Source organism: Oryctolagus cuniculus, chromosome 15 (genome assembly GCF_051225735.1).
Source record: "Oryctolagus cuniculus isolate XC-2025 breed Fujian yellow rabbit chromosome 15, ASM5122573v1, whole genome shotgun sequence".
NCBI lineage: Eukaryota > Metazoa > Chordata > Mammalia > Lagomorpha > Leporidae > Oryctolagus > Oryctolagus cuniculus.
In genome coordinates this window covers 58,191,548-58,219,148 of record NC_142881.1, presented here as the reverse complement: position 1 = coordinate 58,219,148, position 27,601 = coordinate 58,191,548, and the positions used below count along the sequence as shown (strand labels likewise).

The window sequence follows — 27,601 nt, the reverse complement described above, 5'->3', positions numbered from 1 at the left end:
ACTTTGTTAATTTCTTTTTCTATAGCTATCTTACTTTTGATGTTCTTGAAATAAATACTTTGGGTTCCTCTAGGACAGATCTAGAATATTAACATTACAAGTGCACTGTCCATGTGCTCTTTGCAAAATTAGAAGTTATTCCTCTATAAATGCATTAAAGTATCTTATGCCTAATTAAAATTAAGATGAAAAGTATAATGCATTCCAATCTTTATTATACTAGAATAAGCATTGCTTTATACTATTTCTATAAAATTTAAAAATAATTAAGAACTACAATTTGCTCTTCCTACCAAATATTTCAAATAGTTCAATGATGTAATTGTAGAATCATGATTTCTGAAAGACAGATGAGATTTTAGCATTTGTAGAACCTTAGCACCTTGGATAAAACTGATCTTGAGTTGTGATTCAACTAAAGGAGCTTTTTAAATTTTAAAAGATGTTATCTACTCAAAGCCTGAACTTCTTCATCTATAAAATCAAAATCTAAGAGCCAATATTTATTGACCTGGCAGGCTCCCCAGCCAGCCCACTGCACACCCACAGGGCTTGGGGGCTATGGCTCAGACCCTGGCAGGTGGTGTTTGGTCCTTTGGGGTCGAGGACGTGGGGGGATGCAGAGGTGGGGGCGCCATGCTCACTCCCTCGAAGCACAGTTGAAGCCCTCGCAGGTGTCAGACATGGCCCATGCCTGACTGCCCCACCCTCCAGCAGCCCTGGACGCCTTGGGTACAGAAACAAGAATCCGTGGGGGGTGCGGGTGCAGCTGCATGAACAGCCCGGGGCCCACCCAGTAATGTATGCATATTGCCTAGAACAATCCCAGAGAAACAACAGGTACTCAAGAGATTTTTGTTAGAAACTCAAAGGAAGAAACCAGTTGAAAACAGAAATCTGAATGAAGGTTGGAAGTAATGGAGAAAGAATAACACTAAATGTTTTCTTATATTCATTGAAAAAAGGGATGAATGTTCAAAATTCCCATTTTACTAATTGTAGACATCTGAAGGTAATATATGCTACTGATTGTGCAGGATCAAACAGCATCAGTTTTCTTGTAATTTTAGAGGATAGACATTCAGAAGATCTCAAGTAGACTTGGTATTGAATATAAAATATTTGGAGACTTTTGTTTTTGCTATTTTTACTACTTATTTTACTTTTGTATTTACTAGGTAATGTATGCTACTGATGATATGGGATTGAACATCATAAATTCTCTTCCAGCTGTAGAAGATGAACTGTTTAGAAGATCAAAAGTGGACTTGGTATTGAATATAAAATATTTGAAGACTTGTTTTTTTGCTATTGATGAACCAATACTGATACATTTTATCAACAAAATTCCACGGTTTACATTGAGGTGGACTGTAAACTCTGTGGACTTTGACAAATGTATATTGACATATTTTGAGCATGACATTGCATACGGAATACTTTCACTATCCTGAAAATCTGTGTTCCACATGTTCATCCCACCTTCAGTACTGTGGGACCCCTGACAACCACTGGCATTTTTATTCCTTAATAGGTTTTACCTTTTTCAGAACAGAAAATAGTTCTAACTAAATCATATGTAGTTCTCTCAGATGGATTTCTTTCATTGGCAATATGCACTCAAGTTTTCTCCATCTTTTTCTGGTTTGATAGGTAATTTCATTTTGTTGCCTTTATACATTCCATGGTTTGGATTCTGCAGTTTATCCATTTACTTAGTGAAGAACATCTTGGTTGCTTCCAGGTTTTGGCAGTTATAAGTGAAACTTCTATAAAATTCATGTACAAGTTTTGTGCAAATGCGAGTTTTTAGCTTATTTGGAGCAAATACCAAGGAGTGTTATTGGTTTATAATATGGTAAGAGTTTGTTGTGGGGAGCAACTGGGAGCAACTCAGACTAGACTAAGTTACTGGAATTAAGACTTATTCTATGCATCTGCTCTCCCACAATATGGCGCTGGGAGAGGAGGCAACAGCTTCTACACAGCTGCCTCCAGTTCAACCAATAGACTGTGGGACCTGCTCCTGATTGGAGGAGAGCAGCGTACTCGGCGTGTGGGTAGCAGAGTTGGGATTGGCAGAGGAGGACTATAAAGGAGGAGAGAGACAACATGCACCAGGAACATCTATCTGAAGGAACACCTGTGCAGCCCCTGAGAGAGCCGGCCGGTGGTGTGCCACTCCCCCGTGGAAGTGGGGAAAGTGGCAGGGGGAACCGCCCTTCCACGGAGGTGGAAGGGACGGTAACCAACCCGGGAAGAACCAGCAGCAAACCCGGGGAGGGCCGAGCAGACAAAAGAACAGCGCAGGGTCCTGTGTCGTTCCTCCACGAAGACGGGGAGCGACAGTTTGTTTTAGAAGAACCTTTCAAATTGGCTGCACCATTTGACATTTCCGCTAGCAGAGTGTGAAAGCTCCTGTTGCCCCACATCTTCAACAGCATTTGGTGTTATCAGCATTTTGAATTTTAGTCATTTTAATGTTTAGAATGCGTGCTTTATGTTTTCTTTTTGTTTATTTGAGAGAAAGGAACAGAGAGAGAAATTCAGAGAATTCCTGTTTGCTTCTTCACTCCCCAAATTTACCTAGCGCCTAGGGCAAAGGAATAGAAGGGCAAAACTGGGAAGTGAGAGCTGAGTTGAGGTCTCCTATGTGGGGAAGGAAACTAGCTCTTTGAGCCATCACTGTTGACTCCTAAAGTCTGTATTAGCAGACAGGTGGAATCAAGAACCAGAGATACTCTGATCTAGGATGCAGGCATCCTGAACAGTGGCTTCCCACTAGGCATTATGTCCACCCTAGTGTGTTGCTCTTTGTTTTCAGTTTTTATTTATTTATTTTCATTTTATTTGAAAGGCAGGGATAGGGGACCTAAGGGAAGGAGGGGAAGGAGTATGGGAGGGAGGAAGTGGGGGAGAGGGAGGGAGGAGAGAGAGAGAGAACGTTTACTACCTGAATGGGCACAAGAGCTGGGGCTAGGCCAGGCTAGAGCCAGGAACCTAAAACTTAATCTGGGTCTCCCAGGTGTGTATCATGGAATCAAGTACTGGAGGCATCATCTATGGCCTCTGAGCATGGGCATTAATATGAAGATAAATAGGAAATAAAAGAATAAAAGAACTGGGAATCAAACCAGGTATTCTGATCAGGGATGTGGGAGTCCTAAGTGGAGATGCATCTATACAAAACACTCACCATTAACATGTTGTTTTAAATTCGTGATGAAGTATGATGTTGAGCATCTTTTATACATTATTTTATCATCTGTATACCTTCTTTGGTGAGCGCTCAGATCTTTTGCTCAATGTTAATTAAATTGCATTTTTAACATCATAAAGAAATTCAAATATATTTTCTTTTTATTTTAATTTAATTAACTTTTAATAGATTCAATATGATTTGTAGATACAAGTCTAAAAAAAAATGATCTTACTCTCCTCCCTTCCACTCTCCTTCCTACCCTTCTTCCTTCTACCTTTCTTTCTGTCTGTTTTGTTTTTGACATAACATATTTTAAAATTAGATTACAGTAAAAAGGCTTAATATTTCACCAAAATAGAAGTTTAACAAGTAAGTAAGGCAAAAATACTCTAATCTGTTGGGAATATGGACAACATCTATAAACAATAATTAAGTGTATAAATGACCATTTCACCCATATATAGTTTTTTTGGTCAGTTATTCTTAATTTCTTTCAGTGAAATACAACCAATGACAATGTAACATCTAAATAATTCCTTTGTGGGTTTAATAATTAATTTCAATAGACTATTAGGAAATGTTTGTATTTTTTTAATACAGAGTTTTAAGTGTTCCTTTTATGATTACTTCTTGGACCCAGTACTTTGTCATACCATAGATATTATGAAATGTTGTCTCCCAGTTTATGTTCTGTCTTTTTATTCTTTTATCAGTGCCTTTTGAGGAGTATAAGTTTTTTAAAATTTTTATCAAATCCAACATCTCAAATTTTCCTTCATTGATTATGCTTTTCGTTTGTATTTAAAAAGTTCTTGCAAAACCAGAGATCATCTGAATTTTCTTTTATAGAAGTTTTAAATGTTTTTTTTCTTTTTAATTTTTTTTTTTTTTTTGGCAGGCAGAGTGGACAATGAGAGAGAGAGACATAGAGAAAGGTCTTCCTTTTTTGCCGTTGGTTCACTCTCCAGTGGCCGCTGCGGCCAGCGCGCTGTGGTCGGCGCACTGTGCTGATCCGATGGCAGGAGCCAGGTATTTCTCCTGGTCTCCCATGGGGTGCAGGGCCCAAGCACTTGGGCCATCCTCCACTGCACTCCCTGGCCACAGTTTTGATTTGTTTGACATAGGGACAGAAAAATGGCAGGAGGCAGAGAGAGAGAGAGACAGACAGAAAGACAGACAAACATAGCCTACATCTTCTGATTGACTTGCCAAATGCCTGAGACAATCAGGGCCAGGCCATGTTGAAGCCAGGATCCCAGAACTTTGAGTGGCCCTGAATAGTGGCAAGGACCAAAATACTTTAGCCATCATCTGCTGTCTACCAGTATGCATTAGGAGAAAACTGTATCAGAATAACAATTTATGGCCAGCGCCACGCCTCACTTGGCTAATCCTCCGCCTGTGGCGCCGGCACCCCGGGGTTCTAGTCCTGGTCGGGGCGCCAGTTTCTGTCCCGGTTGCTCCTCTTCCAGTCCAGCTCTCTGCTGTGGCCCGGGAGTGCAGTGGAGGATGGCCCAAGTGCTTGGGCCCTGCATCCGTATGGGAGACCAGGAGAAAGTACTTGGCTCCTGGGTTTGGATCGGTGCAGTGCACCAGCCTTAGTGGCCATTTGGGGGGTGAACCAACAGAAGGAAGACCTTTCTCTCTGTCTTTCTCTCTCACTGTCTAACTCTGTCAAAAAAAAATAGAATAACAATTTGCGTGACTCAAATTGGCATTCTGATATTGGAAGTGGGCATTCCAAGTAGTGGCTTAAACATCTGTGCTATAATGCCAGCTCTTTATAGATATTTTATAGTTTTCCATTTTAAATATAGGCCGATGATTCAGTGTATAACGTTTGCATTACATTTTTCCCCCTCTGGATAGAATCATGCTTGAAAAATCATTAGATTCCAAGTCAAAACTTAAAATCTTGGATAATTTCTTCAAAGTTGAAAATATGATTTTTATGCTTTTACTTTTGAATGTAAATATGTCAGCAATTCATTGATGAGAGCTACCAATACAATAGGTTTGTTTAGAGAATTGGATAAAGAAAAGTTTTCCCATTCTGTCGGTTGCTTCCATGCTCATGGATTGGAAGAATCAATATCATCAAAATGTCCATTCTTCCAAAAGCAATTTATAGATTCAATGTGATACCAATCAAAATAGCAAAGACATTCTTCAAGATCTAGAAAAAAATGATGCTGAAATTCATATGGAGACACAGGAGACCTCAAAGAGCTAAAACAATCTTGTACAACAAAAACAAAGCCGGAGGCATCACAATACCAGATTTCAGGACATACTACAGGGCAGTTGTAATCAAAACAGCATGGTACTGGATAGACAAATGGAACAGAATAGAAACACCAGAAATCAACCCAAACATCTACAGCCAACTCATATTTGATCAAGGATCCAAAACCCATCCCTGGAGTAAGGACAGTCTATTCAATAAATGGTGCTGGGAAAATTGGATTTCCACGTGCAGAAGCATGAAGCAAGACCCCTACCTTACACCTTACACAAAAATCCACTCAACATGGATTAAAGATCTAAATCTATGACCCGACACCATCAAATTATTAGTGAACAGCAGAGAAACCCTGCAAGATATAGATACCAGCAAAGACTTCTTGGAACAGACACTGGAAGCACAGGCAGTCAGAGCCAAAATTAACAACTGGGATTGCATCAAATTGAGAAGTTTCTGTACTGCAAAAGAAACAGTCAGGAAAGTGAAGAGGCAACCGACAGAATGGGAAAAATATTTGCAAAAAACATTTTTTTTTTCATTTTTAAAAATAGACTATTTGAAACACAGAGACAGAGAGGAAGAGACAGAGGGAAAGAGTGGGAGAGCAGGGAGAAAGGGAGAAGGGGGGTTGTGGAGGAGATAATGATCTTCTGGGTTACTCCCCAGGGGGCTGCAACACTCAGGTACAGAGCAGGCAGAAGCCAGGAGCCAAGAACTCAACACTGGACTCTCCCATGAGTAGCAGGACCCACATACTTTGACCACCTTCCACTAATTTCCTAGGTTTCTCAGCAGAGAGCTGGATAGGAAGCAAAGAACAGGGATTCAGCTGGTACTTGATAAGGGATGTCAGTCACACACGCACAGGGTAAAGACAATGTGCCACAATGCCAGTACCTGATATTTTTTTCTAAAGAAATTGAGTTACAATCCAAAGTAGGTTGGTATTCCTAAATTGGGAATATTAAAGGTAGCTACCCAGGATAACTGGGCTCAGAGAGTTAAGCTAAGTTGTATTATAAGAAATAAAACTTGAAATATGTAGATCTACAGCTACATATTTCAAGTCCATGATATAGACAATTATACAAATGATCAACAAAAACAAGAATGCAGTATATTTTTTCTCTCCCTTTTTACCAAAACACACATGAAATTAAAAAGCAAACAGAACATACCACTATATAATTATTCATGTTTTATGTGTCTACTTAACAGTGGGCAAAATTTCTGTTTGGTAAGCCTCTGATCATGATGATTCATTTTCAGTTTAATCAATATCCCACAGAAAGGTTTAAAACAAGTACTTTGAGACTAAAAATTCTGTATAGCTCATTGTAAAACACTGTAAAACTTCTTACCCACTTCATATTCTACATTCTTTCCTCTGTCTGGTCTCTGTAATTTCAGTTTTACTATGTGTTAGAAAATGTAGACATAAGACAAAGATATCAGTCACTAGCTAGTGTCTAGTATCAAGGTGGATTCATTATTTTCAAAACTTGGAAGGACAATCTGAGACAGGCATCCACGAGGTAGGATAAAGAGAACAGGGTGCCCATACTTCAAATTCCTTCTGAAGTGAATTCTAGGATATGACATCCAGATTCATCTTTGAAAATGAAACACTTGTACAAGTCCTAGATGGCTGAATGGGGGGAGGGGAGGATGTGCTGGTTTTGACCAGAGGAAGACAAGAGAAAAGAGTAGAGGATGTGCATTTCCGGGAACAGTAGGCAGGAAGTTTGCAGTGGAAATTCTACTAAAAGAAGAGATGCCGTGGAGTGACAGGGAGAGTACAAACACATAGCGGTGAGCTGGGACACCATGCCATGGAGACCCAGAGGAAGCAGGTGGGAGGGAAGTTATGGGGGGGGGGGAGCCATTGTAATCCATAAGCTGTACTTTGGAAATTTATATTTATTAAATAAAAGTTAAAGAAAATAATCAGTATCATTTTCTCTTTTTCCATTTTCTTCAGAGTCTTTGTCTTATGTGTCCAAATATCAATAGAAAAAAATTTGTGGAGTATTATTCCCCATGTGATGGATTATAACAAATTCTCTTCTTTTCAGTATTTTCCATTGATATATTCAATTGAATATATTCCATTGATATATTCAAACTTTAGGAATTAAAAGAAAAAAACTTTTATTTCTCAATAAAGTCTGGATTTTGCAAATAAAATGTGCTGTACTTTCATTCTGTTGTCTGGGTTACAGATTTACAAAATTCTACTTTGGAGGTCAGAGGCCATAAATCAACTTTTTTGTTCTCCTTGGATTTTGTCTGTTTTCTTCTCTCTCTGGGGTAATAGACTTGTCCTTCAAAATCTGGTTTTAGTTATGGAAAGCTGAAGAATTAATTAAAAATTAATAGATTTTTAAAATATGCATTTCAAACTCTTGTGCTATGCATGCAGCCATTGAAGATGCAGTTACAGAAGTTTGCAACAAGTGAAGTACCTTTTTAGTAGATAAATTCCTTTATTTCCCTACATATTTCCAGCATAATAGAAATCATCATTTGCATCTCAGTATGGCTTTGAAATGATTGATAGAAAATTCTAGTAATGCAGGATATCGCTGCTCTTAAAATAGTTCATTTCAGCATTTGCACTAAGGCCAGGATGTTCTACCCCTCACGTCAAATCACTAATTTAATCTGATACTCTGAAGCTATTGAAACAAATCTTCCCTATATGTTAGTCCTTCAAAACATAATATTCTAAATGTGCTTGTTCTATAATAACAAATTCTCTTTAAAATTCATTTTTAAGTGATATAATTATTGTGGACAAGTACACCTTTAGGTCAGAAAAAAACAGATGTAGCAATTCTACTGACTTTAACTGTGTGTAATGAGTAAGCCCTCCCCATTATCAATTTTTTAAAAGAGAACAGTAGAAAATATTATGAAAGGTGTTTGGTTTTTTTTCCCCCGGGGATTTAAGAACTGTATAGCTAGGCATAAGAAGTGAAGCCACTCATGAAGTTCTCTTAACTACTTAATTTCAGCTGAAATATGAATAACAAAGAAAATTATTTTTAATAATTTAGTTTGATATTTCAGTATTGTGCATATGTGGGAGGCACCCAACATTTTGATTTTCTTTTTCTGGTACTCTATGTTTAGAACTTGATGCAAATAGATGTTACTAACATTCTCTGTGAAACCTTCAAGGTAATGAGAAAGTGTCATGATAATGGAAAATTTGTAAACCCTTATTGGTACTTTTGAGCTATATTTAATCTTAGTAATCCAAAGATCATTTAGTCATCATCTCCAACATTCTGACTTTAGTTACTTCAGATTAAATATGGTTATATTCTTCTTGCTACTTACTTATTTTGCTTATTGTTTTTTGAATTAAATATAATTCAAATAAGAGTTTTATTTCCGTATCTGATCTCACTCTCATAATTCTTCAATATGTTTGACACCATAGTTTCTGACAGCATTATTTAGATGCAGGGAATAACAACGCAAACTTTTGTGAAGCCAATAAAAAAATTAGAAAAAATCCTTGCTGTTTTTATTATCTGCTTTAAATAATAACTTGGTGGATATAAATATCCGTGTTTTGTAAAAGAAATGATTACTGAGTTCTCTGTTAGTGAATTTTCCTTCTCTATTTTCTCTTGTACAAAATTCATTAGGAAAAAAATAGTTTATGGAAGCAAGGTTTCATCTTAAATTAAACAGACCTAACAGACCTTACTGGATGATTAATCTTCTCAGAAAGGACATACTTTTACCTATTTTTTCACTTTTATAAGACTGAACAAAAATATCTCTGTAATATAAAATTAAGCACATTTAGTGAATGGATTAAACATTCCTTATATATATGCATTTCTGTTTGCTTCAAAATGAGAAGTTCCTACTGTACTTGGGAAATGATCACTTCTTAACATGTTGCCAGAGTGAATAACTGTTCATTTTTTAACTGATGATTTTATGCCTTATGAACTCAAACCTGTACTGCATTTCTAGGGGAAATATGGTGATGCTACAATTGAGCTTTCTACTGAAATGAGACTGCCTGGGTTTATTATCAGCCTTAATGATAAACTCATGGCTGAGTGATAAAAATTTGTTTAAACCACTAGTGAATTTAAAATGAAGATTTTAGTGGCTGGCACCGCGGCTCAATAGGCTAATCCTCCGCCTGTGGCGCCGGCACACTGGGTTCTAGTCCTGGTCAGGGCGCCAGATTCTGTCCTGGTTGCCCCTCTTCCAGGCCAGCTCTCTGCTGTGGCCAGGGAGTGCAGTGGAGGATGGCCCAAATGCTTGGGCCCTGCACCCGCATGGGAGACTAGGAAAACACCTGGCTCCTGGCTTCGGATCAGCACGATGCGCCAGCCGCAGCGGCCATTGGAGGGTGAACCAACGGCAAGAGGAAGACCTTTCTCTCTCTCTCACTTTCGAAAAAAAAAGCAAACAAACAAACAAACAAACAAAAACAAACAAAAAAAACCCTAAGATTTTAGTACTTACCTTTTTAAAGTAAGTTTCATTGACATGGATTAAATTGACTAATTTTTTTGGGCCACAGAAATGTGTGCGCCTGTGTTCATAATCTAGAATTTAAATTTAGATGATGTAATTACTGTCACTGATGTGTTATATAAAATAGGTTTGTTCAATCATTGAATATTCTTGTTAGGCAACAATTACCAAGTATTAAGATACAAACTAGACGTAATACCTCAAAAAGTAGAATTTCTGCCCTTGGATATGTTTCAGTCTGTTAGATCTTTTTATAAGTGCATCATTAAAACACATGAAGAAACTCTAATAGGAGCCCATAAACCACTTTATGGGAATTCCAAACAATATTGAACCAAATGAATCTGTTATAGGAAATGAGTTGGTCAGCATGGATTTCCTAAACAAGAAACATTGGACTTGAAATGTGAAATAATTCAAAGAGTAGAGCAAGCAGAAAAAGGAGAAAGTTGATCTAGGTCAAGGTTCTAATATGCCCATAGAACAGAGGCTTAGAAGAACATAGAGGATTTTGGAAATCAAACTATGTATAAGGGAAGCATATGAAGCCTGCAGATAGAAGTAAGATCTAAGATCACCAGGTACCATATTCTATGGAAGTTTGATTTTATTATCTAGCAACAAGATAAAGATAGGAATCTTTAAGGAATTTCATTACTGATGATTGTCCTATGTAGCTTACTCACAGGTAGGCAGCACATACACAAGGGATCGAGAGAGGGGGAGAGAGAGAAACAGAGTTAATAATGTTTTTGGAGTTACTGAGATATTCTTGAAATTGTTATTTGTGTGCGCATTCAGGTAAGAATGGTTAAAGATGTAAAATTGTTAAGGATTCATATGATAAAATAGAAGCCAAAACACTGATTTTTATTATTTTATCAATCTTTTAGAAGTATTATTGCCATTGTTGGTTGGTACTCTGTATATTTACTCTTCTGTTAGTTTTATCTGTGAATATTAATAATTTATAGAGAAAGAAAGTAGTGTGCACGATAACCTCCTAGTGTCTCCATGCTTTAATCAGGCAAAGTGGGGAGAGGTGGAAAGCTAGAGAGACTGTTCAGAGTAGATGACTTTCTGTGGGATTCATTTGTCTCAATTTTTAAAAACTTTGTGTATTTGTTCATAGACCTGTGTGTTTACTGCCCTACAACTTAAACTTAAATTTTTCACATTTTCTATCACTTAATAGTTTACAAGTTTTATATAATTTTTAAACCCATAGCGAGTCAATGAACATGGGTTAAATGGAACTACATGGCTCTGTTTTTTCCTTCTGTGAGTATTTAACAAAGGTGATATTTTTGAAGAGTTACTAATCTGTATAGTATTGTTTTTATCTGGAATTCAGCATTCCTGGGACAGGCATTTGGCACTGTGGTTAAGACATTGCTTTCGATGCCCACATCCTATTTTGGAATTTAAGAGTTGAGTCTAGGTTGTACTCACAATTACAACTTCCTGTTAACATGCACCTCAGAAGGCAGCAAGCGATAATAGCTCAAGTAGTTGGATCCCTGCCACCTAGTTTTGAAACTTGGATTGAATTGTGGTCTACTGGTTTTGGCCTGGCCCAACTCTTGGGTTTGTAGGCATTTGGGGAAAGAACCAGCTGATGGAAGATCTCTGTCTCTCCACCTTTCTGCCTTTGAAAAAATAAAGTTTAAAATAATTCAATATTCCATCATTATGCATTTTATTTTCATTTAAATTTCAAATCTGTCCTTAATTTCTACCTGTATATCTCTCAAGTCTAAAATCTAATCTACTGGAATTAGGATCTAAAATAATACATAATTGATAAAAATTTCTCTCAAAATGTAAAATTTGTATGTCATGTATTTCCTTATGTAAAAGAGATTTAAACAAAGTATATTACTAATTTTATTCATAAACTAATTCTCATATGTTCCAGACTATTTGCATCCTATTTGAAGTCAGAATTAAACAATTATAACAGGCTAGATTTGTGTGGTTTAAAACAACACAAACACACGTTCTGACTCTTGATCTGTTGACTTACAGAAAGCCATATCCTGGAAGATGTCAACAAGTGTATCATTGCCTTGAGAGACCAGGATGCTGATAATTTAGACCGTGCTGCAGGTGCTATCAGGGGACGGGCAGCAAGAGTTGCGCATATCGTCACAGGTGAAATGGACAGTTACGAACCAGGGGCTTACACTGAAGGCGTCATGAGAAATGTCAACTTCCTTACAAGTACTGGTAAGTCTCAGTCCCTGTAACAGTTGCATTGTTCCTGATATTGGAATGCACATGGCTGCCAAATATTCATATATATGGAAAAGAGGATCTCACACAGTATATTTCTGTGCTGTCTGATCTGTGCTTGCATCTTGTGCTTATATAATTTGAAATTTATCTCTGAGAAGTCAGACCTCAGCCACGTATGGGTGTTTATTAATGTCAGCACTGTTCAGATATGTAATTATTCCAGTGTGATTGAAAGTATTAATAGTCTCCAGACCCTCTTTTAGCTCTGTCATTGGTATCCCAGATTTTTGGTTTCTATTACTTAGAGTAAAGTTGTTTTATGTTTCCAGAAAAATGCTTTCTACCTTCATCTGCAATCTGTTTGCAAAACAACATTTTGTTCTTGCACATAATCATCTTTGATTGCCTTAGAAATAGAACCCAGATTTGTTTTGGTTGTAGCACCCAAGTTTTATTTTCCTAAAATCAGCCAGTTAATGTTTAGTTTTTGAATGACTCAGTAAAATGACATTCCTATTTTTAATGCTATTGTTATTTCTCAAAGAAACATACAGAAGTGTTAGAATTTATATGGATTTACACACAAGAGAGCAATAAACTGTTTATATAAGTTGTGATGGCAGACTTCTTTTCTATGAGAACTCTGTGAATCTGTGAAATCCTCAGGCTGATTTTTTGCTGTTGTGATAGTCCTTCTGTGATTCCTAACATATTTGAAGTTGTATGCTGAAATCATTGATCCTACAGCATCATCGCTGATGTTATGCACAAGGAGTATTAAATTTGGAAGAGATGTACATTGTTTAATCAAAGACTTGGAAGGAACAAAATTTTTTTCAGTTGTTCCTTGAAGTGAATTAAGAGAAATACACCATCAGTTGAATAGCCTGCACTAGAGATTGCTTTTGAAAAGCTACACCACAAACTCACAAAGGTTTGCAGAGAACTTTGCTGATTTCCTGGCATGTTGATATAGAAAATCAGTGATGAATCTTGACACGTAGTTTTGTCATTATATTAGCAAAACAATAAAAATATGTTAAGGAAACACAAAGGAGATACTTTTGCAACTCTTGATACTGACCTTATATTCCTAAAACCACTCCTCAAAGTCATTGGTATCAGAAATAGACCATATAATAGTTATATTTTCACTTTAAATAGCGATATATTTACTTGTTTAAGGGAATTATTGTATAATTCATTATCTCTTCCATAAACTGGATTTAAATGATTTTTAAATGGTCCTTTCTTGCTATAAATCAAGGGCAGAATTATTTGTGTTCCTGGTTTTCTTCTACCTTCTGTTTAATGAATTACATGTAAAAGGAAAATGTTATCAAGTGTCCTCTTTTAGTCAAATGAAAATTACTTGTAGAGAATTGAAGAGATAAAGTCTGCCAAGATCAGCATATATTGCCCCTCCCTATCTCAATTTTTAAATCATGTTAGTAAAGTTTTGCGAACATGCTCTTTACTATCATGATGTCTGCATGAGGTATCTCATTTATAGTTTTATAATCCACTGTATTATTGGAAGCTTGGTCCCTGTTTCCTATGCCATATCAAAATACTAAGGACATGGTTTCAGGGTAAAGAAAAGAGAAAGTTTAATCTGTCTACAGATGAGGGAATAGCAGATCTCTGATTCTCAAGGTCTATCATCCTATGAATGAGGTTGTTTGCGGGTTTTTAAGAGGTGACATTGAAAGGGAAAGGTCTGGTGAAACTGCAAAGGAGTGCAAGTCTCTGGGGTGAGGTGCTGAGGCTTGTACATTCCTTCTCTGTCTCTGCAGTCTACAAAAAGTTGAGATAAGTCACAATGCAGTGTGACCTTTAGGAGACTGGGTAAATTGGAAGCCACTGTTCATCCCCAGAGATTCAACAAGATGCTCTGCGTTAGCTGCCTGCACAGTGTCACCTGGTTGATATGGTGGTCACTTGGGCTTTAGTCAGCCTAGGGGCTACATGTAGTAGGTAGCTACTTTCTGCTCCAGCCCTAGAATTCCCATTGCCCAGACCTGGAATTACCCTAAAGAAAATCCCTGGGGATAATATTACCCTCCAAGACTTAATATAGTAGAAACACATCACATCATTTGTCTGGGTTTAGAATTTTGTAGGGCTGCCCGTACTACTACATTGATTTAGTGAGTTAAGCTAAGAAGAGTGACTAGGAGACCAGGGCCTTGTGGACCCAGCATCTCCCTTCAAGGCACTGTCTAGGGGCTAGGTTTCAGTAGGAATGAGGTTGTATCTAACATAGTCAAGGAAGTGGAAGTGAAGCTCCAAAGTGTTGAGAATATGGAATGTGTTGTGGATATACTGTTCCTAAAAATAAACATGGAACAGGGTTATTTACACATTGATTACAAGCTTATTAAAACTTCTATGATTTATAATGACCTAGCCAGATAACCACTCCATATTGCCAAAATCAGAAGAGAGGGATGTCTTTTTCTCCTCTAGTTAATTGTGTGCCATTTTAATTAAAATTCTCCAGATAAATGATATCCTGTATATCAAATATAAAAATATTGAATAAACCTGGCTTATTCTGTACTAATAGCATCTTGTTAATAGAAGAGTATAGTTTATGTCTTTCCACTTTGGTCATTTTAGTTTTTTAGCGCATTCTTTTCTTTGGAGAAAATATCTCATTTTGTTTTATTCTAGTTGCCTAATTTCAAACTTTTCTCTAAAAAGCTTTCCTTGAAATTTACCAGATATACACCTCACTAAAGGGAATTATGAACAATAAATTAGCTGAACAGTCTAATTAGATCAATTTGATCTTAACCAAAGCAGAAAAATAAGAGCATTTTCTCTCCCATAGAGATATTGTCTTTGAAAAATAATTTCAACTGTTCTTTCCTCCACAGTTAACTAATAGGAGATGCTCATATTTGTTCTTAGCTGCTTACTATCTTGGACTTATTATTTATAAATAGTTATGAAATTAAATAATTGTAAATGTCAAATTTTGTGTTTTGAAGCTTCAATACTTCACATTTTAGCAAGTGAATGATTATATACGTGGCTTGTTTTCCCCTTTGTTTCTTTTTGCTTTTCTTTTATACAATTCTCAGGTCTTAACCCTGCTCCCTAAAAATAACGAGGAGCAATTATGAATTGTTTTTATTACTGAGGGTTCCTAATCTTTCCAAAATTTGTCTTAAAATATTGTTATCAATGGTGAAACCTAAGCCAAACTTACCTAAATCAAAGAAGAGTTTTTTTTTTTTTTAGAACATAACACCTATGATTTTAATCAGACTTTGTGGCTCATTAGCATGTTTTCAAGATTTGATTATCTTCTAAGTGTTTTCTCAGCATTAGGAAGCAAGGTTGCTCTGCTACATTTCGAGAATTTACATTGTTCACAAACTCGAACAGTAGGTTTTAAGTGAAAGGCAGTCAACATCTGGTATGCTACATTTTACGCAAAGGCTTTATATTGTTATCTATATATGAAATTCTTTATTCTGCCTTATTCTTTCCTTTTTCTGAACTCCTCCACCTGTCAAGAATTCCTGATAGGAAAGACGTAATATATTGGCTTTTTTATTAAATAAGCTGCCTTCTGGATTCCAGTGTGAAGGTTTACAAGTTATACTATTAATATCAACTTCAGATCTTTCATCCTAGATTGGTGAAAAACCCAACCCATTAGTGGACTGACAGAGTATGTTTTTATGTGATTTATGTACTCCATAAAATTCAGAAATTAGCAGATTCAAAAGCATCTGTTGCAAACCTCCAAACCCCACATGTTTTTACTGTCAGTCAGGCTCATTGACCAAAACAAAAGAGGCACATAATTGAACCTGACCAAGACATCACGATGGCACCCACTATTGGCAATTGGTAGTGATGAGAAATAAAGCTTGATCCATCAGGAACGTGATAAGGCCAAAACTAGAAAGTGTGCATCCAGAATTCACTCCTTTTTAAAATAGAAAAGGGGCATATAGTTTTATTTTCTTGAAGGCAAATGGCACAGCTTAGAAGACTTTGGAATCAACAAATATTTCTGAAATTTTGCTGTAAGTACTTCTTCATATCAGTTAAAATAACTGACTTGATTAAATTAATAATTAAGTTGGAAGATTTGATTAAAAGATTCTACTTTCCTTATGATGCATCTCTATTGTACAACCTTAGTTACATAATTAAAAAGCAAAGGAGTTAGTTCTAGCAAACCTTGACTTTTATAATCCAACAGTGCTTGAAAATTAGTAGTCTACATACCAGATATGACTCACGAATTGTTACGTGTTCAGCAGAGACATTGTTATTGACTTCTGCAATTTTCACTGTGGAATTGGCTGGAGCTTAGTGGTGATCCTCTCTTCTGTAGCACCTGGGCTACAGCCTCAACCATACTATAGTTTTTTCACTCCTTCTCATTATAAACTCAGTCTGTTTTCTTCACTTTATCTTTCTTGACCTCAGAGGCATTTTAACTTACGTACAATTTTATTTCTAACATTCACATGAAGTTTCATTTCTAGAACATTCTTTCCTATTTTGGACCAAGAGGTACTTTGTATTCAATCTAAGTTGACACTTCTTAATTACATGACATGCCATGATCCTGACTGCCATTAGGTTTTTCATGCGGTCCCTCTCATTTTTAGTATCTCTTCCCCTTTTTCTCATATCAATTCTGCCCATCTGTCAAATACCTTATATCTCTGTCCTCCAGGAACCTTCTTCACTTCCTCTGGCAATAGAGAATCATTTTGCTTTCATGTGCTATGTCTGTTAGGGGAAATGCCACTCAACTAACACCATTCCGAACTACTATGTACTATTGATGAACTCTTCAGATATACCTACATAGAAATGACTTTTCATTCAAAATAGACTGTAAGATACAGAAGAACAAGGTACTCATATAATTTCTTTTTGCATCTTTCCAAGAGTTCACCATTGTGTCTTGTAATGGATTTTTAAACATAAAAACAAAAACTAATGTTCTTGAAGCAAGCCTCTATCTTTTGCTAATTCTAGCCTTGCCATTGGAATGGCTTTTCTTTTCCACTGTCCTCTCAAAGTTTAATCACTTTTCAACATCTTCTTAAATGCCACTGTCTTTGCAAAGGAGCTCGTGATTTCATTTTAGTTAGCATTGGTTACTCCATTGTCTGTTACTGTGAATGAGCTTGAACTCTAGTTCATGTTTATTTCACTTTGCCTTTATCATAATCAAACATTTTATATACAAGTTTCTCACAATAGATTTTAACATACTTATAGGTACTTATTTTACCCAGATTTTACCCAGTAATATCTATCTACATATAGTAGATGTACTCAATGATTTTTGGTTCCTAAATTCTTCCAGTTGAAACACGAAATTCTGCTACAAGATTATGCTGTTAATACTATCAAAAGTAAGATAGTTAAGCAAAACAACGAACTGGCTTCCCAATTCAAGAAAGGTAAAAGCCAATAACTCCAAAGCAGTGGATTATGCCAAAGGCTAGGGCAGAAAAATGATAAAGGGCACAATTCATTATTGTCCAGAGTTAGACGTTAGGAACTTCCGGAAAACTTGGGGTCAGATTTTTAAAAGGTCCTGCAGCAAGCTTTTGAACAAGAGATCATGGCTTTTGTGTATTCAATTACTTACAAGAACCATCACTGAACTACATCTGTTGAAAGATCCCACTGATCTAATTTCACTAATGCTTCCAGCAAATCCCTGCAAGGGGTAGCAATCTTCTTTCAAATTCAGAAACCATTGTTGGCAAACTCCCCTGTCTCCCACCCTCCTAGCAGTCTGAGACAGGATTTCGAATTACATACACTCTTCTGTTTTACTTCTGTCTTAGACTGAAACTTTTTAATATCGCTCATCAGTAATCATTAACAGATTTCTGCCCACTGATTACTTGGCTAACTTGTATAATCAACATGTTCAAATTGATGATTCCAAAGACAAAGAATTTTTTAAAATTAACTGTAAAGATATAAAAAACTGTACATATGTTGGGATGCTGTGTGTTGTTTAGTTACATATCTACATGATATAATGTCCTATCAGGGTAAACAGGTTTATCTTTTCAAGAACTTAACATATCTTTATAGTGAAAAATCCAAAGCCTTGTCTTCTAGTTTTATATTATAGAGACATATACAGTACTTTAGCATTATATGTAGTCATTGTATTGTGCAATAGAATGCCAGAACTTCTTACTCCTGTCTAGCTATAACCTTGAACTCATCAATCTGTCTTCTCCCAAATCTCTGTGCCCATTTCCCTTCCCACCCTTTGGTAACTACAGGCATATTTTAACTTATTTTTTTTTAAATTTATTAACATAAAGAGAATAGATTTCATGTATTTCATAGATACAATTTTTAAGAAGATAATCAGGTGTAGTGGGCTAAGCCTTTGCCTGAGGTGCCGGACTCCCATACGGCACCAGTTCATGTCCTGGCTGCTCCAGTTTCCATCAGCTCTCTGCTGTGGCTGGGGAAAGCAGTGAAAGATGGCTCAAGTGCTTGGGGCCCTGCATGCACGTGGGAGACCCAGAAGCTCTTGGCTTCAGTTTGACCCAGCTTCAGCCATTTTGGCCATTTGGGGAGTGAACCAGCAGATGAAAGACCTTTCACTCTGTTTCTTCCTTTCTCTGTCTATAACTCTACCTAAAAATTTTCAAAATTTTAAAAAATGAGATAATAATTCTTCCTTCCTTCCCTTAACCACCCCTTTCTCTTTTTTTCCCTTTAGTTTTTACAATAACATAATTCAATTTTTTTTCAATCACAGGCTTAATGTACCACTAACAATAATGTTCAACAAGTAAAATGTAGAAAGACAAATATCCCATAGGAATATAGGCAAGGACCATAAATAATAATAATAAGATATGTTTTCATTATTGTTCATTGTTTTTTGTATTCTATATTAACTAATAGATATCAGAAAAAACATATGATATTGTCTTTTTGAGACTGATTTATTTCAGTAAGCATAATGGTCTCCAATTCAATCCATTTTATTACAAAAGACAGGATTCCATCTTTTTTGTGGCTGAGTAGTATTCCATTGTGTGTTTGAGTATGTGTATATCACCTAGTTTTTAGACTTCACATATGAGTGAGATCATATGAAATTTGTTGTTCTGTACTTGGCTTATTTCACTTAATACTATCACAAATGATAAGATTTCATCCTGTTATTGCTGTGTGACACTCTATTGTATATATGTACCACATTTTCTTTATCCATTTTTCAGTGGTTAGATACTTAGATGTTTCCTTTTCTTGGCTATTGTGAATAGTGCTGCAAAGTACCCATAAGTCTCCTACAGATGAATTTCACTTTCCCTGGATATATATACTAAGGAATGAGATTGTGTAATCATATGCTAGTTATATGTTTAGTTTTTTTTTTAATCTTAGGTCCCTCTATGTTCTTTACAATAATTTGCATTCCCACAAATAGTGGGCAAAGGTTTGCTTTTCACCACATCCTGGACAACACTTATTATCTTTTTTCATTTTAGTAAGAGCTCATCTTACTGGAATGAGATATTATCATCTCTGATGATTAGTGATGTTGAACATTTTTTTCATATACCTCCTGTCCACTTTTATGCCCTCCTTTAAAAGTGTCCTTTTAGTTACACTCCCCATTTTTAAAATTGGGTTGTTTGGGTTTGGGTTTGGTTTGTTTTGGTTTTTGGTTAAGTTCTTTATGTTGTCCGGGTATTAATCACTTGTCAGACATATAACTTGAAAATATTTCTCCCATTCTGTAGATTATGTCCGCACTCTGATGATTATTTCCTTTGCTATGCAAAGGCTCTTTAATTTGATGGAATCCATTTGTCTATTTTGCTTTTATTCCCCATGTTTTTGGGGTCTGATCCAGAAAATTGTTACCCATTCCAATACCTGGAGTGTTTTATCTATGCTTTCTTCTAAGACTTTAAAAGTTTTGGGTCTGACATTTAAGTTAAATAATAACCCAGTCTCTTCATGGCCTTGGGCTTTTGTTCTTGCAGAGTGTAGGACATAGGTTACACTGTGAGTCGAAGAAACTATAGCTACTCAAATTTGGACATACAAAAGCTGTTTCTACTCAAGGAGGACTGTATTTTATAGGACCTAGATCCAGTTAGGGGACTGAGGATGCTTCTTATCTTCCCATTTTAAGAAAATAGAAATAAAAACTTTGAAAAAAGAAAGGGGAGACCCAGCACTGTAGCATAGCAGGTAAAGCCACCACCTGCAATGCTGGCATCCCATACGGGTGCCAGTTCGAATTCCGGCTGATTCACTTCTTATCCAGCTCTCTGCTGTGGCCTGGGGAAGCAGTAGAAGATGGCCCAACTCATTGGGCCCTTGCACCCATGTGGGGGGCCCAGAAGAAGCTCCTGGCTTTGGATCAGCTCATCTTCGACCTTTGAAGCCAATCTGGGAGTGAACCAGCTGATGGAAGACTTCTCTTTGTCACTGCCTCTCCTCCTCTCTGTGTAACTCTTTCAAATAAATAAATTTTTTAAAAAAGAAAGGGCCATAAAAATGAAATCTCCTCTATGTGTTATATAATGCAAAAATTTTTCATTTTTGATATGGTATGTCAAAACATCTAAAATACAAGCATTAATAATAGCACAAACACGGAAGACATTCTGACACAATGGTAGAAATTTTATTGTCAGAAGACGAGATAATATAAAGAAAGGGCTTCAGATTGAATTTTAAAGGATTGTGCAGAAACCCAGTAACATTGCCATATCTGAAAATGTAAACTATGTAACCTAGAGATTGATGTCAAAAGAAGTTAGGCTATGAGTCAGGGAGATGAATTGGCATGAGCAAAAGGAGAATATTAAAAGAGGGATCAGAGGATGGAGACCCATTTACCAGTGAAGAGATGTCTGTCAGGTCTTGTGTCTAATGAAGCCTGGACTTCTGTGACCAGCCTCACACACATTTCCTCCAGGCAGTCATCACATTGCATAGAAAGAGATACAGACCACATGCTTGGGACTGATTCTAACTTCACATTTTTCTGTAAAAGTAATCTGAAAATTCAGATTGATTCTATAAGGCTTTTTTTTGATAAAGATAAATAACAATTTGTACTTAAAAGGGTTAGGCATGAGGTCCTCATTTTAGTTTTGGGTTGTAAGAAAAACTAACAGTAGTAAATTAAGCAGAAAAGCCAAAACAGGATGGTTTGACTATAAGAGAAAAAAGACTGCAAGGAGCACTTCATAGAGGAGCCACAGTTAAAGTCATCCCAGAGAATAGTTGTTGGAGGAGTCATTCCAGCCCCCTCTGAGAGTTTAATACCACTGACCCCAGGGATGGTCCATTCATTTGCATATTTGTTACTTTTACCAATGAAGTAAATGCTAAAATATCTGTGCTTTTGGCTCACTTGTTTTGAATTCAGCTTCATAGATAGAAGCGTCACATTAGCAGAGTTTAAGTCATGTGTCAACCTCTTGGCTGTCAGCACACAGAGAGGGAAGTGCCTGGACTTTGAGTGCCTGCAGAGACTGTGCAGTGCCTGACAGAAGACTCAGACTGGCAGATTGCCCAGAAGGGGAGGTGCTTTGGAGTCTGGCTGTGAAGGAGGGGCTGGAACAATGCAAAATAGGAAAAGATGGTTATCCACGGGGGAGTAAAAAGACCCAGGAAGGGGAAATTGAGGATTGATATTACCGAGTTGATTGGTCCTAGGACAGTGGGACCACTTCTACATGGATCACCCAGTTAGGGACATTGCCCTACAGCAGCTTATTGCCAACCCAGGTCTTTCTGATGATTTATGAAATTTTCAAAACAAACATAAAATCATACTTTATTCCTGGTAGATTTTTTAGTGAGGTATGATGATACCACTCCAAATCTACGTATGTTCCCAGGAAGATGTGTCACTACAGAAGATAAGACACGAATGTAATTCTGTTGCACAAAATTATGTTTGTTTTGCTACTTCAATGGAAACAAAAGGGAGTTATATGATGTATTTTGAAAAAATAGGAAGGTATATCCTTCTTTTTTTGTTTTCTTCCTTTGTAACAGCAACAAGAAATCAACAAGTCCATACGCAGTTATTGTTTAAATGTACAATGGTGCCATATTGAACTGTGTCATTTTGTTTTAAGTCTAAAGAGAGGAGGACTTTGACTCCATTTATGTTTGCGGTTACTAATTGCTAGATCTCCTTAGTTAACAGCATAGGCTTTATCTCCTAAACTCATAGTGCTTTCACTTGTACTGGGGAAAGGGAAGTAAGTGGTTGCCCAAGGTTAGAAAGGATCAGAAGCTCTGGAGTTTCAAGCAGTCTTACGAGCAGTTCCTTCCCAGCTACCCTAGGGGTTAAAGATGATCAATATCTCAATACTCCTCTAACTCACTAACATATGCCATTATGCCATAGCACAGTTGTAAAGAAGCTCTGGGCTAGACAGCTATCTACTGGGTAAACCAACAATTAAATTTTTTTCTAAGAGAATCACTGTAAAATGTTTTATAAACTGTAACATAGAGTATGTTTTTAAAGTTTAAGCAATGTCTGACAGAATTCTTTATTCCACTCCTTCTTGAAAACCAGATTTAGAAAATCAATGAAATGACTCCCTTCAGCTGTTACAATTATATTCATATATTAATAGCCCTCAGCTGCAAAGACAGTTAATTTTGCTTTTTTTTAAAGAGATCTTTATATATAACCTGGCAATATACTTGTATATTTTGATGTGAATTGGCAAAGCTTTTATATACTCATCTGTAAAACAAAATTTCAGGTCCAAGATCACCAGGTCTAGAGAGTAAATTGATAAGGTGTGTCACTTGGATCTTTTGTTGTTGTTGTTCTGGCTTTGGAGAAAGCCTAAATATGCATTAAACATATAAATCATGTTGCCTTTTCCTTGGTGGTAAGTGGTGCAGATAGTGAACTTCATGGCAGTGGTTTTAGCCATTTCCTCCTCAGTCTCGCCTTCCTAACTACGTCTTTCATGTCAGTTTTTCTAGGATTCCTCAGATACAGACCTGGTGAAGTGTGATTGGCCACAAGGGACACAATTTTATTGCCAAGTTTAAAAGATAAGAATAAGTGTAGTTAGTGAAGAATTGAGTGCTTCTAAGTTGAACAGTATCTATAGCTGTTGCCAAAATAAAGATTGCATTTAGGCTGTTAGACTTCATGGATATGAAAATAAATGCTGGAAGAATCTATCATTGTAATGAGAAAAACAAATTAGCAGGCCAACAATTGCAAAGCTTTATTAATTGATATGAGTGTTACCTTCATCTGGTCAATATATTATTTATCATGGATGGGTGTATTAAATATAATGCATCGTTCATTTGAGGAATGCTATAAGCATGCTGAATACCTCAAAATCTTTAGATTGAAGGAGGGAAGAGTATTTTGAATGATAGCCACAGGTGAAAGACTAATGCAGGGGGTAGAAAAAAGGGACATCAGTGAGATGCCCAGTTAACCACGTGAAGAAACAGATTATTCAAGAAAATCCAAGGACATTCTAGGCAACAAGAAAGCTCTTCTCACCATGTGATATCCTGGTTTCTGTTGACATATATTTTCACTTCACATAATACATTTTCTGGCTCATGGTAATTTACAAGTTCCCCTATCATCAATTATAAAAAAAATAGTAATGCTAAGATCAAACCCATTCACAATAGCTACAAAAACAATCAAATACCTTGGAATAAACTTAACCAAGGATGTTAAAGATCTCTATGATGAAAATTACAAAACCTTAAAGAAAGAAGAGGATACCAAGAAATGGAAAAATCTTCCATGCTCATGGATTGGAAGAATCAATATCATCAAAATGTCCATTCTACCAAAAGCAATTTATAGATTCAATGCAATACCAATCAAGATACCAAAGACCTTCTTCTCAGATCTAGAAAAAATGATGCTGAAATTCATATGGAGACACAGGAGACCTCGAGTAGCTAAAGCAATCTTGTACAACAAAAACAAAGCCATAGGCATCACAATACCAGATTTTAGGACATACTACAGGGCAGTTGTAATCAAAACAGCATGGTACTGGTACAGAAACAGATGGATAGACCAATGGAAGAATATAGAAACACCAAAAATCAATCCAAACATCTATAGCCAACTTATGTTTGATCCAGGATCCAAAACCAATCCCTGGAGTATGGATAGTCTCTCCAATAAATGGTGCTGGGAAAATTGGATTTCCACATGCAGAATCATGAATCAAGACCCCTACCTTTGACCTTACACAAAAATTCACTCAACATGGATTAAAGACTTAAATCTTCGACCTGACACCATCAAATTATTAGAGAACATTGGAAAAACCCTGCAAGATATAGGTACCAGCAATGACTTCTTGAAAAACACCCCAGAAGCACAGGCAGTCAAAGCCAAAATTAACACTGGGGATTTCATCAAATTGAGAAGTTTCTCAATTCAAAACCACAATGAGGTTTCACCTCACCCCAGTTAGAATGGCTCACATTCAGAAATCTACCAACAATAGATGCTGGAGAGGATGTGGGGAAAAAGGGACACTAACCCACTGTTGGTGGGAATGCAAATTGGTTAAGCCACTATGGAAGTCAGTTTGGAGATTCCTCAGAAACCTGAATATAACCCTACCAGCCATCCCACTACTTGAAATTTACTCAAAGGAAATTAAATTGGCAAACAAACAAGCTGTCTGCACCTTAATGTTTATTGCAGCTCAATTTACAATAGCTAAGACCTGGAACCAACCCAAATGCCCATCAACAGTGGACTGGATAAAAAAATTATGGGACATGTACTCTATAGAATACTATACAGCAGTCAAAAAACAACGAAACCCGGTCATTTGCAACAAGATGGAGGAATTTGGAAAACATCATGCTGAGTGAATTAAGCCAGTCCCAAAGGGACAAATATCATATGTTCTCCCTGATCAGCGACAACTAACTGAGCACCAAAGGGGAAACTTGTGGAAATGAAATGGACACTATGAGAAACAGTGACTTGATCAGCTCTTGTCCTGACAGTTGATGAACAATGTAATACTTTATCCATTTTAGTATTTTTTTTGTTCTAGTACCATTGGTTGAACTCTAATTAACACACAATTATTCTTAGGTGTTTAAATTTTAACTGAAAAGTGATCCCTGTTAGGAATTTGGAAAATATTATGCTGAGTGAAATAAGCCAATCCCAAAGGGACCACTTGTTCTCCTTGATAGGTGACAACTAACTGAGCACCAAAAAGGAAACTTGTTAAAGTGAAATGAACACTATGAGAAATGGTGACTTGATCAGCCCTCACACTGACGGTTGATGAGCAACTTGATATGTTATCCCTCTTAGTATTTTTTGTTTGTTCTACTTAATACTTTTGGTTAAATACTGTAATCAATACACAATTCTTCTTAAGTGCTGAAACTTAACTGAAAAGTGATCACTGTTAAATATATGAGTTGGAATAAGAGAGGGAAGAGATGTGCAATTCGGGACATGCTCAAGCTGACTTACCTCAAACGGTAGAGTTAGAAACATACCAGGGGATTCCAATTCAATCCCATCAAGGTGGCATGTACCAATGCCATCTCACTAGTCCCAGTGATCAATTTCTGTTCACAATTGATCACACTGATAGGACTAAGAACCAAAGGGATCACATAAACAAGAATAGTGTCTGCAAATACTAGCTGATAGAATAAAAAAGGGAGAGAACTATCCAACATGGGAAGGGAGATACACAGCAGACCCATAGAATGGCAGATGTCCTAAACAGCACTCTGGCCTCAGAATCAGCCCTTAAGGCATGCGGATCCGGCTGACAAGCCCATGAGAGTATTTTAGGCATGGAAAGCCAAGACACTCTGAAAAAAAAAAAAAAAAAAAAAACCTAAATGAAAGATCTCTGTGAGTGAAATCCCAGTGGAAAGAATGGGTCATCAAAGAAGGAGGTACCTTTCTCTGAAGGGAGGAGAGAACTTCCGCTTTGACCATGGCCTTGTCTAAAAATTATCAGAGTCAGTGAACTCAGGGGGCTTCCATATCCTTGGCAGCTCATGACAAGAGCCTAGGGTGATTACTGATGCCATAAACAAGAGTGTCAATTTGTTAAGTCAACAACAGGAGTCACTGTGCACTTACTCCTCATGTAGGATTTCTGTCCTTAGTGTGCTGTACATTGAGATTTAATGCTATAACTAGTACTCAAACAGTATTTTTCACTTTATGTTTCTGTGTGGGAGCAAACTGTTGAAATCTTTACTTAATGTATGCTAAACTGATCTTCTGTATATAAAGAGAATTGAAAATGAATCTTGATGTGAATGGAAGGGGAGAGGGAGTAGGAAAGGGAAGGGTTGCGGGTGGGAGGGACGTTATGGGGGGGAAGCCATTGTAATCCATAAGCTGTACTTTGGAAATTTATATTCATTAAATAAAAGTTAAAAAAAAATAGTAATGCTTAACTATCCCAAACAGCAGGCTAAGGATCTGAGAAAAGTTTTCCTCTCCTCAAATGTATTAGTAACCCAGTGGTATCTTGGGACATATAATATATTCTGCTGATCATCCACCATTTAATTTTACTGTCTGCCAAAATCTATAGCCGTTAAAGCTAAGTGAACAATTTATATTATGAAATTTCTCTGCTGATATAGGGATTTTTAAAGGTATCATTTATTATAAACACTACCGGCAGTATTTCTTTAAGATTTCAGGTATTCTAAAGTCTAGTTTTGATTGTAAGTTACAGTGATTTAGGAAAGGTTAGACACATTCCTTCATCACCTGCCTTGAAAACCCTAAAGAACTAGAAAAAGGAATTTGTGTATGGAAATTGATTTAAGAAACAAAACTATTTTTGAGGGAACAAACAGTAAGTTAAATTATTGGCTTCTCTTGTTATCTCCCTGCTTCATTCATTTTTCTTCCTTCTACCACCCACTTCTCTTAGTAAATATTTGCTAATATGTCTCCCTTATTTGTATTTATTAATGTGTTTATCTTATATTCACAATTAGAATCATGTAACTTTCAGTCCAGTAACTAACAATGGCTTTTCCTCTCTTTCTATTTAACAAGGTAGTAAGAAAGCAGAGTATGTTGGGGGGGGGGTAGTTCAAAACTTGTGGGAAATGAAATGAAAAGATAATTTTGTTTCAGTGCAAAAAATATTTGAAGCACACACATGAGGAATATTTTTAAAGTTCATAAAAGTACTATTCTGAAAACAGTATGCTTGGATTTCAAAAAAATTACAATAGAATTAAATTATTTTTAATTCCATTTCTCTGGGCCGGTGCTGTGGCTTAGTAGGTTAAGCCTCCACCTGTGGTGCTGGCATCCCATATGGGCACTTGTTCGAGTCTAGGCTGCTCTACTTCTAATCCAGCTC

At 36.7% G+C, this 27,601-nt stretch overlaps 1 protein-coding gene across 2 annotated transcripts in view; it reads left to right on the top strand.

The window, feature by feature from the left end:
- Nucleotides 1–27,601, top strand: part of CTNNA3 (catenin alpha 3) — a 1,694,949-nt gene that overhangs the window by 1,223,964 nt on the left and 443,384 nt on the right. For both annotated transcript variants that reach the window (XM_017348752.4, XM_070057731.2), the window contains exon 12: nucleotides 11,988–12,188. In XM_017348752.4, the coding sequence (XP_017204241.3) occupies nucleotides 11,988–12,188 (201 nt within the window). The remainder of the gene's footprint in view (nucleotides 1–11,987; nucleotides 12,189–27,601) is intronic.